The sequence below is a fragment of the Condylura cristata genome, unplaced genomic scaffold, assembly GCF_000260355.1.
Source record: "Condylura cristata isolate star-nosed mole 26May11 unplaced genomic scaffold, ConCri1.0 scaffold00032, whole genome shotgun sequence".
Classification (NCBI taxonomy): domain Eukaryota; kingdom Metazoa; phylum Chordata; class Mammalia; order Eulipotyphla; family Talpidae; genus Condylura; species Condylura cristata.
In genome coordinates, this window is record NW_004567133.1 from 12,863,481 (window position 1) to 12,877,846 (window position 14,366).

Sequence of the window (14,366 nt, forward strand, 5' to 3'; positions counted from 1 at the left end):
TCACACACCCACCTCTGCTGTCTTCTTGGCCCTCTCTCTCTTAAGTCCCTGTCCCTTTCAAGAACTGTTCCAGTAGCCTTGGAGAGATGCCTGTCTCTCTCCAGGGGGTCAGGGGGTTATGCCCATCCCCCAAGGGGAATCTGGTATGGCTTCTCCTGAGCTTTTCCTGCCTGTTACCTGAAAAGTTGCTTAGCATCAGGAGCGTTAGTGTCACACTTGCTTTTCTCCCCTCATCACTTTAAGTGCTTCAGAGCCAGTAATTCCAGGGATTTCTGCTGAAGCAATTTTAAGTAAATTAAGCAATCCTGTTGCCCAGAAGTTGTGGCTGCTGGTCTGCTTCACGACGCTTTTGGTGCTTCACCCCTTCTTTCTTTAGGTCAGAAGCCCTTTAAAAAGGCCCTACGAGGTTCCACTGATGCTCTGAGTGAGACCAGCTCAGTCTGCCACGTTGAAGACCTGGAGAAGGAGCACCTGTCTGTGGGGCCGGAGCAAGATGCCCCAGAAGCTAATGGCCCTGAGCCACACCCAGGGGCTCCTACTGCCCAGGAAGCAGAGCAGACTGGGCCCCACCCCAATGGGGCCCAGCGCCCAGAGGATGCCCGCCCACAGGTAGAAGAATTGGAGAGCTTAAGATAAGGTTCAGTATTGTTGGAGACTGTACTGACTGCTGTTTCAGGGAAGATGCGGTTATTCTGAGAATGTGAACTGTGCCACACGCTAATACGAGAAATTAACTGTGCTTAACTGGGATTTTTGCACAAAGACACACCTGAAAGCCAGGCTGTGCAGGAGAGCAACTGACTTTCTGACTTACGGGATGTAGAACCACCAACTATTGTGACTGTCTACCCAGCTATAGTAACATTATTTCCCCACGTTTTACCATAAACACTTATTCACAAAGAATTCGCTTAAGATCAAGTGCTCACCACTTGAAACACCTGCTGTTATCTTTTTAAACATAAGCATAAGATGTTATTAGTTTGCACATGGTGACTTTTTGGCAAGTCAGCTTTCTAGAACACTCCGGGTTCTCTGCTATGCTGCTACAGGGCGAAGCAGGCGGCACCCCTTGCTGTCTGTCCAAGCTGTTTAGTTTAATCAGGTTGCAGTAGACAACTGGACTGTTAGACTTGAAGGAAAATGGATTTCGAGGGGACTGTGTAAGAGCGTCACCCGTCCTCTCCTACCCTCCCCACTGCTGTTTTCCCTGGAGACCCAAGGACTGTCCACGCAGTGGCAGGACTCTGAAGCCAGCTAGATCAGGCCGCGCTTCGTCTACACTTCCCTCTGCCACAATCCACCTCTCCTTTATCTACAGTTTATAAACAAATTAAAGGACGCGTCTATCACAGTGAATGTAAAGACTCTTCTTGACCATATATATTTTTAAATACTGGTAAAGCTTTTAAATCAGCACACGAGTACAGGCTGTGCACATTTCTATAATGTTTAATACCAGAAACCCGGTATCCGCGGCCTCAGCCTGATGGAACCGCCCTGAGACACCCCAGTTCAGCCTGCCCGACAGAAGCGCGCCCTCCACTGGGCTTCCGCAGCTTCTGTTCCACTAACAGCTCACCCTTTTAGGCCCAACTCAGAAACAAGAACCAGAAAAGTCATCTTTCACAGGTGATCAAGCCAGACTAATGCTGAAGTAACTGCAAGTGAGCCCTTGATCACTACCCACTTCTACCTTCCCAGAAAGCACTGCGTTGCTTTTCACTCATCATCAGTGATGGGCCCTGCGCCTTTCAGTCCCAGCAGTCAAGCTGTAGGAGACCTCAGGCTGGCGGGGAGTTGGACTGGGCTGTGGACAGTAGGATCGGAAGCCGTAGTTTAGCCACGTACAACATTCCGTGATAATCGCGTTCTCATTTGATGTGATTTCTGACACTTGGCACTTACCAAAGTGCAGTTTCCTTTTCTTCAGGAGGTGCAGATGGTTAAACAAAAGCTTCCCTGTTTATTTGGTGCAATGAAGTATATAGCAGATAAAATGGGGGACGGGGAAATTATCACCTTTAACAAGATTAATTTTTAAATGTTTTTATATATATTTGGAATTGTTAAATTGGTTTTGCTGAAGCAGAACTTCTCCCTTGAGATACTATTTGAATGTTGGTTTCAATAAAGGTTCTTGAAATTGTTAGCAGCGAGTTCAGTCGCAAGTCTCACTCGTCCCTCATCGGGCACAGCCACTTCCCCTTGGATAGCGACTCATGGCTTCTCAAAGCCAGCTTGCGTGATCACCACAGTTCTAAAGGCCTCCACAGTTTACAGATCTGCCGGTGGCTGTATACAACAGACTAAATTTAGTCTCAGAAGACATTATTTTATAGAGATTTTATATTGTCAAACAGTAAGGTCAAACCCTGTTTTTCTTTTTTGAGCTTTTCATCTCATTCATCTGAAATATGTTTGAAATATGTTTGATGTTTCTAAAATATTTGGGGGCAAAAAATATTTGAGATGCGTAAGTTGAGTTAAAATACCTTTAAGTGAGTTACAGTTTCGGCCCTTATTTAGCAGAAGTAGAAACACTGAGTGCAACAGCTGCCTCTGGACCAGCCAGGTGGGCGCCTCAGCCTCTTCCCACCAACCAGGAGAAAGCAGCTGGAAGTCACCTTTTCAGTCAAGTAAAAAATAAGCCTAAACAGTTGCCTTTGCCAAAATAGGATTTTATTTTGAAAATCATCTGACAGACTCTGAGTGAGGAGGGAGGAGACCTACGACTCAAATCCATCTCCTTCCAGGCCCCGCCCGCCCCGCACTGGTCTTTGTGGTGCCAGAAAGTCGCGTTCTTTGGTAAATCCTGCTTTAGCTTCCTGGAGAAGAGACCTTTTCCCATAAGCCGTCTTCATTTTTTTTGTAGAGCAGAGCTTTATTTCCAGGAAACAGTATGTTAGCTGGAGATGGGTACTTTTTTAAAAACATCAAGGTAGATCTAATGTGTGCAACAAAGTGTGGGGGCTCAGCCAGAGGCGAAGTGGAAAGGTTCTGAAAAAACAAGATCGGGGCATGAGAAAGCGGTCCTCGTTCTACCCCTGCTGTGACAGAAACGCAAAAAGTGAAGTGTCTGTGTTCTTTAATTCATCAGGATGGTCTCAGGTCACTATTAGGAAAAAAGGCAATCGATCACTTACTGCTTCATCAAGGCAAATGTCCGTCCAGGATATTACTTATTTTCAGGATATAGCAGTTAAATGGGATCTACCAGTGGCATCCTAAAAACAAATTACCTCCCACTGAAGGACACACAGCTATAGTCTAGCCTAAACCCGTTTTGTTTCCTTATGGATGAGAAGCTAGGGTTCAGGGTTAAGATTTACCCAACCTCTGAAGTCTCACCTCTAGTATGTGCTTATCATCTTGCTGCAACCAGAAATCCAGATGTGGGAATGGCGTCCAGGAGTATGGTCCGATGCGCAGTTGTTCAGCCCTTGCATCATAAATGCTAACCATCTGAAAGAGCATGTCAAGGCTAGAGTTTAATGCAGGCCACACTGTAGTCTGCAAGCTAAGCTGCTGGAGAGTCCTGGCTCGTAACAAAATGCCTTGCTGAGTACTTCCACCGAGTCTGGCAGTGACGCTGCAGGTGACACAGGTGGTTTGCTTTAACCCAAACAACAGTCCTGCGGGAAGGTGCCACTCGTCCCCTTCTGGCCCAGACGGGACAGGCTGCCTATGGGCACATGTCCAGCAAGCAACAGATTTAGGACTCAAGAGCCTGTGTGTGCTGGGTCCACATTTTCCTAAGACAGAAAATCGCCTAACATCACCTAACAGCCACTCAGAACACACCAGTGAGTGCCTCTTCCCACATCAAAAAATTATCTGTACAGGTGCTTTTTTGCCTTATCAATGACCAGACTTCCCCACATTTGCCAATGGTAACCTGCACCTTAACCAGCAACAGTCAACTTGGCTATTAGGACTGAGATGAGCTGAATCTTGGCTAAATTCAAGCCATTATACTACTTGAGAAATCCAAAGAAGAATCCTAAAAATGTCAAGAGTTGGCAAAATATCACAATGGATCAAGCATTCTTCTCCAGTAAAAATGTCAGCATTTCATAACTCAGATTTTTGGGGGTGCACTGAAGGCAGTTTCTGGTTGGTTCTTTTCACACTTTGGTTTTTTTTTAAATTCCTTTGCCCATTCCTCAAACACAATGTGATTTTTTGGATGACTTTTAAGATGTTATTTGGCTGAAAAGCACCCTAAGGTAATCGACCGTCAGAGTGACTGGACAATTGTGCAGGTTAGTCGTGCTGTGCCAGCAGACTGCTCCCCTTCTCTGTAGGGGCTTCAGAGGCACGGGCCCTACAGAATCGTGGGTGCAGGGGTTCACGGTACCTCCGCTAAACCATCAAGGAAGAAAACAGGGGTTTTGACCTTAGCACCTAAAAACATTCATTTGAGAGCACGTGTGTGCATGTGTGATAAAGTAAAATCTCTGTCCACTAGGGTCACAACTGCCCTTACTGAGCCAGTGTTAGGACGGAAGGACGTGCTCTTTGACACTAAGAAACCTATACTTTTATGCTGTTTCGAGGTTACTTAAAACCAGATCATTAAAGTCAAAGTTGAATTATCAAAGTTCTTCAAACTGACATCAACCTGTCATCTGTGAGATCTGTAAGCTTGAGGCTCTGCAATCTGGTGCCCCGCCGCCCCCTGCACAGCCATAAACTGAAACTCACGGGTCCGCCTGTGAGTGCGCGCGCGGCCCGCAGCTCCTCCTCTGGGCCCCGGTCCTGGAAGGAGGCCCTGTAGATCTCAGCGGTTCTGACGTTGACAGCTGTGAGGACAACACAGTGACTGGGCATTGAGGAAAGACAGCAGAAGGGCTGCACTGCCCCGCTGCTATCTGACAGTGTGGGCCAGTCTCCTCTGGGAGACAGGGCGGAACTGAGCGCAGGCCGTCTGCAGCTCGCCTTCTGGAAGGGGACGTGGCCTGGAGCTGCACGAGGTAAGACTGTCCCAGACTGAGTGCTACCCCAGACCACACCAGCTCCTGGGGGCCCGGAAGGAAGATGGCAGTGACCTGTGACACTGGCCAGGTCAGACTTTTTAGTTTTCACAGTGTATTTCAGACCCAGAAAGTCAGACAATAATGACACCTGTGTAGCCACCTCCGCTAAGCAGCCACCACCACAGGCGTGGGGAAGCCCCTGCACATGCAGCCAGTTTCACCTCACCCTCAGGGGCTTTCAGGAGAGAGGGGCTTCTGGGGTTTCTCTAGCCTCACAGTTTTACACTTTGCAGGATCGCTGTTCTCCATCAAAACCTTTCCTAATGCCCTATACATACACAGATTCAAATGCCCATGTGCCCACCCCCGGGACACTGGCCGAGAGCAACACACTCCTCCACCGCTAGAGACCACACCACCGGGCGCGCCCCTCATGGGACTCCTCCGCCTTGCATCGCTGCCGTGTAGCCATGGCCTTAGGGATGTGGCATTTTCTCTAGATTGTAGATAGAGGCTCCAGGTCAAGCCTGGGCACCCCACAAACACAGGGAGCCAGGACTTGAGTGAGGCTGGACATACTGCTGCCAGGCGCCGCTAACCAGCCTGCCAGAACCTGCCTGGCCACGCCACGCCACGCGCCTCACCCGAGCACTACTCACCAATGCCATAAATGATTGGAAAATGGTTTTCATTTTCTTCCCGGTCATTTAATTCTAACAAACAGAAAAAGAATTTTAAGATCCAGTTTTGAAGACATGCTAAACAGCTGCTTCCTTCTCTGTGACAGAGGCCATGAAAGACACCCCCCACCCCAGGGGAAAGTGCCAGAAAATGGCAGGGTCAACCTCCATCTGCCGAACCCCCAGAGTTTAGCGGCTTAGGGGAACCAACAGCAGCTGGCACAGTACCCCCTGCAGCAGGCAGCCACAGAGGCCCTCCCTGAGGTCCGGGCACTTCATGGAAGGCCTGTACCACAAATCCCCAAGTCGGAGAGATGCGTTACACTGGGGGAGCTGAGCCTCTCAACAGAGGTTGGGCGTTGAGACGGACACAGGGGAGGAGGGAACCCAGAGTCTGCAGAGCCCCACAGACTGAGGCACCCCTGCAGGTCCTGTGTTAAAAGCAAGAGCAGTAACATTCCCAAAATCTAAGCTTGCTGTTGGGAAAGATGACAGAACTTACCTGTCACACACAATGTCACTAAGTGAATGTCATCATCTTGTCTGTCAAATTCATCTGCAATTAGAAGTTTAAAAGCAGGTGTCAAAAAAGATCCTCTAAGCAGAGCAAAGCTCAGCGAGTGAGGCAGGGGACAGGGCCCGAAGCCCACTGAGCCGCCGGTGCCACCGCCCTCCACCACAAGCTGCTGTCCGCCAGAGGCAGGTGACAGCCAAATTCCAGCCTCAGCCAGAGGAAACTGCCAAGGAGGCAAATCAACTCAGAAGAGATTTTTACTCTTTCAGTAACACTTAGAGGATCAGATTTGTTTTAAAAAGTCAGATGAGGGCCTCCCTGGTGGCACAAGGGGTTAAGTCAGCACCATTAAGAGATATGCAGCATGATCCCAGCCAGAGAGTGACCCACATGGCACAGCAGACCTCCCTGTCTCCCCACTGCTCCCCTCAGCAGTGGATCTCAATCTGCCAGTTCTGCTCCCCAATCTCTCTGGTAAATTCTCCCACTCCTTGCATCTCTGCCCTATAACCCAGTTTTTGTGTGCATAAGTAATTACTTCTTTTTTTAAAAGTCAGATCATTGTTAAAAAATGGGAAAACTGGAAGAGCACGACACCAGTAACAGGCTTTTAACGCCCACCATCAACCACTAGCCACGGTTTGCCTCTATTCTCCCGTGCCCAGCTGAGTTCGTAGCAGGTGGACAATTTTATAGCCTAATTTGCATTACGTACACACTTCCCCACACAGGCTAAACCTCTCCATACATTTGTACTTGGTACGGAACCACTCTGCAACACGGGAATATTTCCTATATAATCAACGTCTCCTGCTTGTCTCTGGGTATCACTGCACACCTCAGGCAGGGAGATTACTGGGTCAAAGGCTACAAACCTTTTAAGACCCAAGCAGGATGCCAAGTTGCTTTCCTGACAGGTACCCCTCTTTCAGGACCCCCAAAAGTACCTCTTCACCACCTCAAAGAGGCCTCATGCTAAACACACAGAACAAAGCGCTTCCCCCTTTAAGTACTGGCTAATATGGGGAAATGGTGTCGTTTTAATTTTCTGCAGATTAAAATGAACATTTCTGCCAGGAGGCGATTCTGTTTTTGCATAATTCAGAACATTCGTTATTCTGAACCGCGCTTACTACTTTGAGACATTTTGTCCCCCACCCCTGTATCCTTGGGGAACAGGACTGCTCGCTGTCCACTCAGGTCTGCCCTTCCTGTTGGGATTTTTACAAATTTTTATCAACTTTGGGGGAAAACAGCGAACTTACTAAGAAGCTGCTGAGTAAGCTTTTGCGACAACTGCCTGTCATCACTGAAGCCTCCCACGAGGTGCACTTCCAGCCTGGCGGAGAGACGGGGGGTCAGAGGTTTGGTTTTGCACTTTACTCCCCAGCTTGCCCAGGTCCTGCTGCTCGCCTGCTTCCGGGCCTTGTCCGCACCCTGGCACATACAGAGGCAGCTGTGTGGGCCACTGGGTAAAGGGTGAGACTCCCTGAGGGCCATGCCCAGGGGCTCTGACTACACAGGAGACACCCCTGGATGACGCCCCCTGGAGGAGCCGCTGCTCCTGCTGGGGGCTGGCCCGGGGGGATCCTCCCCAATGGGCCTTAGCCAGAGGACTGGTTCTCACACAGGAAGGGCACAGCTCTGCACAGGGCTGCCCTCCGACCCACCCATCCTGCAGCTTTTCTCCATCTTTGAGGAGCACGGGCCCCCTCGCTGCCCCCCAACAATGTGTTCCCTGAACACAGGCCACATGAGCCAGGAAAGGGGTCTAGAAGCAAGGCTCCAAGTCTGGGACCCCTGTCTCCTGGCAACCCTCCATGGGCATGTGGACAAACACGAGACCATAGAAGGGCCCCCCAAAGTCCTACAGGCAGGAAAATTGCTCCACCCCAGGTTTCCCATGTTCTTGTCTACTGACCCCCTTTCCTCCGCCCCCAACACCTGGGAAGCTGCGTTTAGGGAGTGTGGCCATATTTCACCGCCTTCTGCTGAGACGGGCCCTTCCTGAAGAATCAGCCAGAATCCGTTATGTTCCCAGCCCCAGGCAGAGCAAATCCAGGTTGAAGACCAGTCTGTCACGCCAGCCAAGCTGGCAGGGAGCTGCTGCCCCCTGGGTCTGTGAACTGCAGCTGCCAGGGAGGGTTCCCCCAGGGCTGACCCAGACTGCAAATAGCGGCTCCAGGCCTGGGGAAGGGGCGGAAACCCGGAGTCCAGATTGCCATCGCTGACCCGCCGACCACGTGACCAGCACACACCTGTGGCGGGGCAGGGTGGGCGGGGGCACCGCCGGAGAGCACAGAACCCCCTGCGGAGCAGCCCCCCATCTCGCTCGCTGGAAGTCTCCTTGCAGTAGAGCAAGGAGTCCTTGGGGCAGGCTGTCCGCTTCGGCCCCCCAACGTGACCGCAGTGAGTGAAAGCACGTCTGGAGTCTCCGCACGCCCAGCACCCGTCGACGAACACGACAGAGGCGGCGCCCCGGGCTCCCAGTCAGGCTCCCGGCTGCCACCCACGCGGTGCCCCTGCCCGGACCCACTGCTGTTCACACGGCAACTCCGGGCGAGCAGCCACGGCCGCCACGGCTCTGGGGCCAGCTCGTCTCCCTGCAGAGCAGCGCGGGGCTCACCTTCCACACTGAGCGTGGTCGGAAAAGGCCTTTATGGAGCTCATGATCAGGGGGACCTCGGCTTTGGTGTCGCTTCCATCGCAATGTGTCAGGCAGGTAGCCCCGTTGCCTGCAGAACAAGGGTGAAAGGCGCAAGTTATTCCCGCGGGGGCCCAGCTAGCTGCCCGGTGCTCCTGGTGCTCGGCCTCGCCTCCAGTACCTGGAAGAGAGGCAAACAGTTCTGCGCTGCCCAGCCAACCCCTTCGGCCCAGGGCGCGAGGGAGGTGCCATGCAGACCAGAGAAAGGTAAGCAAAGTCCAGTTTCAAACGGGACGCCAGGAAGCCACGTCAAGAACTTCTGGGTCCCGGATGTGGGTGAGCCTAAGTGACGGTCCCTCGTCTGCCACCATACCTGTGTGCCTCAGGACCACAATGTGACACGTGGTAGCATCATCTGAACCCAGAATGGAGATGGAGCCTGTTTAGAAAAGAAACAAAATAAAATATCCAACAGCCTTTGGGGATCATGCCCAATTCACTGCTTCCTAACCTACCATCCTTTGGGGAGGTCACTGCAAGCTCTCTTTGCTGAACATACAGAAGGCCCTGGGGTCCCACTTGTTGGACAGACTGACCTCTGAGAAGTCTGGCTCTTTCCTGTTTAATTAAAAAAAAATAGAATAGTGATGGAAATTAGTGAGGGGCGGGCAGCTGGAGGGCGGAGCGAGCCGGCCACGCCGGTGGGAAGGACGCAGGAGGAGCTGAGTGCACGTCTGTGACAGAAAGGCAAAAATAAAAGCAGCAGCTGTCACGCGACGAGTGCAAAGAAAGAACGAGGTGCTGTTCTTTTTTCAGCCTATAAAGGAAGATCTTGTACCTTTGAAAGAAGACGTCAAGTCCTTCTTCACAGTTCTTTACTAAAGAGTGGAGATAAGTAAGACTCAGGCCGCGCAAGCGTGAGGGAACGATGACACGGGCCACATCCCTTTCTTTACCCTCTTGACAGAGAAAGGGGGGTACGACCTCCCCTACCCCCGATACAGTCCTGCTGCCGGAACTCTCTACACAGCACATAACCCCAAACACACTCAGGCCTGAGGCCTGGCACGATGCCAGGCGACAGCGCAGCTGAGAGGCACAGCCACGGACCGTGGGGCCTGCAAGGTGAGGGCCGTGGGAACGGGCCTGACATGCTCACTGGAAAACAAGACACACAAGATAGCATAAAACATTTTCAAGCTGTTGAATGATGTAAAAAAAAAAATCTAGCTGTAAATAATCTATGAGTATAAGACCAACTGTCTCCCACAGGTCAGGAACACAGGAAGGAAATTCCCCAGCAGAACCCCAGCCTGGGGCAGCGCTGGGCTGCTGCAGGGCAGCTCTCTCTCTAAAGGCCCAGGGCACTTATACCAGAGTAGAAAGCCAAAGGCATCCCTCTAAGTGGTAAACCTATGCGCAAACCTATGCAGGATGCCAGGGTCAAAGTTTCTCTCCCATTGAGTGTAAATTCTTGTGTGGGAAGCCTGGGGGTGGGGGGCGACTCAGGCGTCAATTCTTTCGCAATAACCAAATTAAATTTTATTTTCCAAAAATGTCACCAGTATCTATCAATTTCCTTTTTACTGGCAAGAAAAAACTCTGGAATGAAAATCTTACTCAAACAAGTAGACCAGGCCCCAGGTACTGTGGGAGCTGAAGCATACCGCAGACTTCAGGGTTCTCACTATTTCTCTTGGCTGGCGCTTAGTTACGTAACAAAAAGCCAGCGACATAAAGACCACGCTGGCGAGTTTGATGAATGTTTTTTCTCTTAAGGAAGTTCCACTCACTGGAAGCAACAGAGCCACGAGCAGACCAGTCCCTCAACTTAAGAAATGAACTAAGGGGAGCTACTCAGCTTCACTAGGCCTCTCCACGTTTCCTCTTGTCAAAAAAAGGAAAGGAAAACTAAGGATTCAGAGAACTAAGGATTCAAGGCACAGCCAGGCCAGCAATGCTGGTCCATGAGAAACACACAGGGCTGGCTGTTCCAGAAGCCAAAATATCCATCAATCCTGCCCTTTAAAAATGGTGGCACAACGGGTTAGGACTCAGCACTGCAAGCTAACCACAGCCTCTGCAGTGGGAGTTCAATCCCTGGCCCCAGAGCACTAGCCCAGGCTCCCAGGGCCCTGCAGGGCAGCAGACCAGCAGCCCTCTGCTGGCCGGCCCGCTGCTCCCCTCAGCAGTGTACTTCGATGATCGGCTGTTCTGCTTCCCGCTCTGTCTCTGGTGAAGCCTCTCACTGCCCCTGCACCTCTGGCCTATACGCCAGTTCTGTGTGCATAAATAAATTTTTAAAATCTAAATAAATAAAAATAAAAATGGTGGCGCAGGGGTTAAGTGTCAGCATTATCAAGCAATCGCCAGCCACTGTGGTCTGAGCTCAATCCCTGGTCAAGGAGCTGACTCACTTAACACAGCAGACCTCTCCTGGCCCGCCGCTGCTCCCCTCAGCAGTATGCTTAGTAAATCTGCCAGTTCTGCTCCCAGCTCTGTCTTTGATGAATCCTCTTATCCTTCACACCTATGGCCTACACCCCAGTCCTTGTATGCATGAGTAATTTTTTTTTAATTTAAAAATAAAAATGGGGGAGCAGGTGTGGGGCAGAAGCCCAGCAAGTGTAAGACCCTCTAGTAGAGCTAGGGGTGGCCTCACAGCTCAGGATCATTTACAAGACAAGGCTGATTGGAGCCCTCACCAGGGGGCAGCTTCCACCCAGTAAGGAGACCTTGAGTCTACTCAGGCAGTGTGAGGATTAAACCAGCAACAGCTTTCCCTGAGGGCTATCTCCATTCCCTCCATCTCTCGGACCCCAAGGTCTCCCTTGCTTTCTAGATCCTCCCAGATCCTTCCCCTGGGGGGTAATGGCTTCAAAACACTGATTTTGTTACAGTTTCTCTGCTCAAAAAATCTGAATCCAGTGATTTCACTTGGAATAATGACAGAAGTTTAGAGATTTAGCTGTGCGTGTGCATAATAGTGAGACTGTATTTCTGCATGCCTAAAAGTGGGAACGAAGTTGTGGTGCATTCATAGAGCACAGATCGATGGAGTCATCTAGCAAGATGGCACAGGCTGGTTACTGTGCATCCAGTGACCGATCAAGGGCACAGGCTGCAGACATATTAACCACTGGAACTTTCGCAGCAAGAGCAGCCTGTGCGCCTGGCTGCCTCAGACAGCGGCACCAGCCACACGTGGCTACTGTGTACACGACTGTGGCCGGTGCTACCTCGAGACTGGTTTTCAAATTTCACTTAATTGTAATCAACCTACATGTAAACAGCCACATGGGGGCAGTGGCTACTGTGAGGAGCAGCGCAGACCCCGGGTCCAGGCCAGGCTTCACCACTACCAGGCTGGGGGAGCTTGGCTGCGCGCGAAGCCTCTGCGCAGTGACTGGGAACAGGAGCAGCGCCAGCTGCCCGGCTCCATGCGTTTCTGTGCGCCACTGTTACTTTTGTGGTTTTATTCTTTTTCTAAGCCAGGCCCAGCCAGCCAGGCTTAGGGCTGCTGCTACATACTGCACAGTCACACAGCACTGCGGGGAAGGGACTCGACCTAAAGCAGTTTGAAAAGGATGAGCACATACGAGGTAAACTTCTGTAAGAGGATTTTACCAAAATGTGAAGAATGATTGTGGTCACAAAGGGTTTTTCCTTTTTGTTATTTGTATTTTACATTTTCCTAAAAATGGGGACCCACAACTTGTTCTGGGAAAATTAGGAAACCTTCCCCCCCCCGCCCCCCCCACTGGTTGAAAGGTTCACCTGAATGAACTGTGATCTCGGACAACTCTCCTGTCCGGTTTACTGCACCCATTCTCTCTGCTCCCACTCGGCCCTCAGCTCCGAGCCCCACTGCCGACCTGGAATACGCTCCCCCTTTTCCTGTGGAAATCATTCTTACGCCTCCTGCCTTCCTTAGGGTCCCTGCAAAGGGGCCTGGCCTCCACATTCCTGTCACTCCAACTGAACCCCACTACCAGCCTCTCCAAGTCAAGTCTCCTGAACAAGCCCAAAGCTCTTCAAGGGGCTCCACACTCAGTTGCCGCGGCCACTGAGCCTTCTATCACAGAGACATTCAAGCAGACAAGACGGCTATGTCACTAGCATCTTTAAGCACTGGAACTGTTTCCCTTGGTGAGTCCCACTCCTGACGTCACCAGCTAGTGGTGTGACAGTGGCACAGAACGACGCCTCACGACGCCTCCTGCCTAGGGGCCTGGCTGGCGCTGGCTCCGTTACCAGCGTGCTCCAAAACACGCAGAGCTGCCCCATGCTGGCCAGCCAGTAACCAGTCTCATCTCGGGTCATCTTCAGGAGTCATTGTGCCCCTCGTTTACAGAACACACACTTATCCAGCCAGGATTCTAGGCCACTCGCATACAAGGCACACCCCTTCTCTGCCCGCAGGAGGCCTATATTCTGGGACGAAGATGAGCTGGGAAGGCGCAAAACAAGTAACAGACAAAACAATTACAAACTGCAACTGCTCTTACTCTGGAAACTTCAAGAACACAAGGTCCCACAAGCTCTTCAAGTGCCTGCACTGACATCTCCGTGAAAGGGGGCATGCTTTCTCCATGACACGAAACAGTTTGATGTTTATGTCACCCTTTGATTAAAAACATCTCCCCAGCTAGACTAGCTGCTCTGAATGTAAGGACAATGGAGACCCCACATGGGCAAGGGGCTCCACACCTTCAGTCACGGAACTAAACGCTTTCCCCTTATCTGGGCCAATTTTGTAAACAGTAAGAACCCCTTTCCAAGCAGTCCCTGCATAGGCGTGGACCGACTTAAGGACAAAAGCAGGAAGACAAAACAAAACCTTTCACCAGGGCGTGGTCCTCAACCCGCCCGGCTGGGGAAAAGCGAGGCCCTTTCTTCCGGCTAAAAATGCTAACTAACCCGGAGCCTTAGGTCCCTGGGCAGAAAGGAGAGGCGGGAAAGGGCCCGGGACACTGCCAGGTCCCCGGCCAAACGCTGACCAAAGCCCGTCTGGAGTCACTCCTGCATCCAGCGAAGCCAAGGACCAGGCAATGGGCACCGCAGGGTGGGGATTCCCTGCCAGTGCAGCGAGCGAGGGCGAGCGCCCAGATTTGCTTAACGGGTCAAGTGCGGACTGGGGGATGGGACCAGCCTGCCAGGGAAAAGGGAGTCCCCGGGGGTCCTCAAGCCGCGATGCTGTGCAACCTTGGGCAAGTCACCCAACCTCTCTGGACCTCCGTCCCGGCTCTGGCAGAGGGGCCTCAGCAGATGCCCTCGGAGATCCAAAGAAGGTAAAAGCTCCACGGAGGCCTCCAGCGACGGCAGACAGTGAGCACCCGGCGGCCGGGGCCACCGAGGTGCCGCCAGCACCTCCGCAGCTGCAAGTTTGGTCTGCCCGGGCGAGCGGGTGCTGGCGTTGGCGTGCGGAGGGCTCGGGCCCGCCTGGCAGGGGCCCCTCTGGCCGCCTCGAAGCCCCCCGCCCGGGCCCTGCTCACCTCCAGAGGCGGATGGGCTCGGACCAGGTCCCCGGCGGACTGCGGCAGCCGCAC

The 14,366-nt window shown here is 51.9% G+C and overlaps 2 protein-coding genes across 5 annotated transcripts in view; one reads left to right on the forward strand and one right to left on the reverse strand.

The window, feature by feature from the left end:
- PDXDC1 (pyridoxal-dependent decarboxylase domain containing 1) overlaps positions 1-2,159 on the forward strand; it is a 40,707-nt gene extending 38,548 nt beyond the window's left edge. For both annotated transcript variants that reach the window (XM_012731956.1, XM_012731957.1), the window contains exon 23: positions 377-2,159. In XM_012731956.1, the coding sequence (XP_012587410.1) occupies positions 377-636 (260 nt within the window). In that variant the 3' untranslated portion in view covers positions 637-2,159. The remainder of the gene's footprint in view (positions 1-376) is intronic.
- A 504-nt stretch (positions 2,160-2,663) lies between these two features.
- On the reverse strand, positions 2,664-14,360 carry NTAN1 (N-terminal asparagine amidase). Of its 3 annotated transcripts, none has more exons than XM_012732009.1 (9): positions 14,313-14,360; positions 9,191-9,256; positions 8,800-8,908; positions 7,439-7,512; positions 6,162-6,215; positions 5,639-5,692; positions 4,708-4,805; positions 3,352-3,465; positions 2,664-3,000 (listed from the first exon to the last, which is right to left on the reverse strand). In XM_012732009.1, the coding sequence occupies exons 3-9, from the start codon at positions 8,841-8,843 to the stop codon at positions 2,821-2,823; spliced, it is 618 nt and encodes a 205-aa protein (XP_012587463.1). In that variant the 5' UTR covers positions 8,844-8,908; positions 9,191-9,256; positions 14,313-14,360; the 3' UTR covers positions 2,664-2,820. The 3 variants fall into 3 exon arrangements, with proteins under 3 accessions (XP_012587463.1, XP_012587464.1, XP_012587465.1); XM_012732011.1 differs by lacking the exon at positions 2,664-3,000 and adding an exon at positions 3,007-3,115; XM_012732010.1 differs by lacking the exon at positions 9,191-9,256.
- Positions 14,361-14,366: the final 6 nt, after the last annotated feature.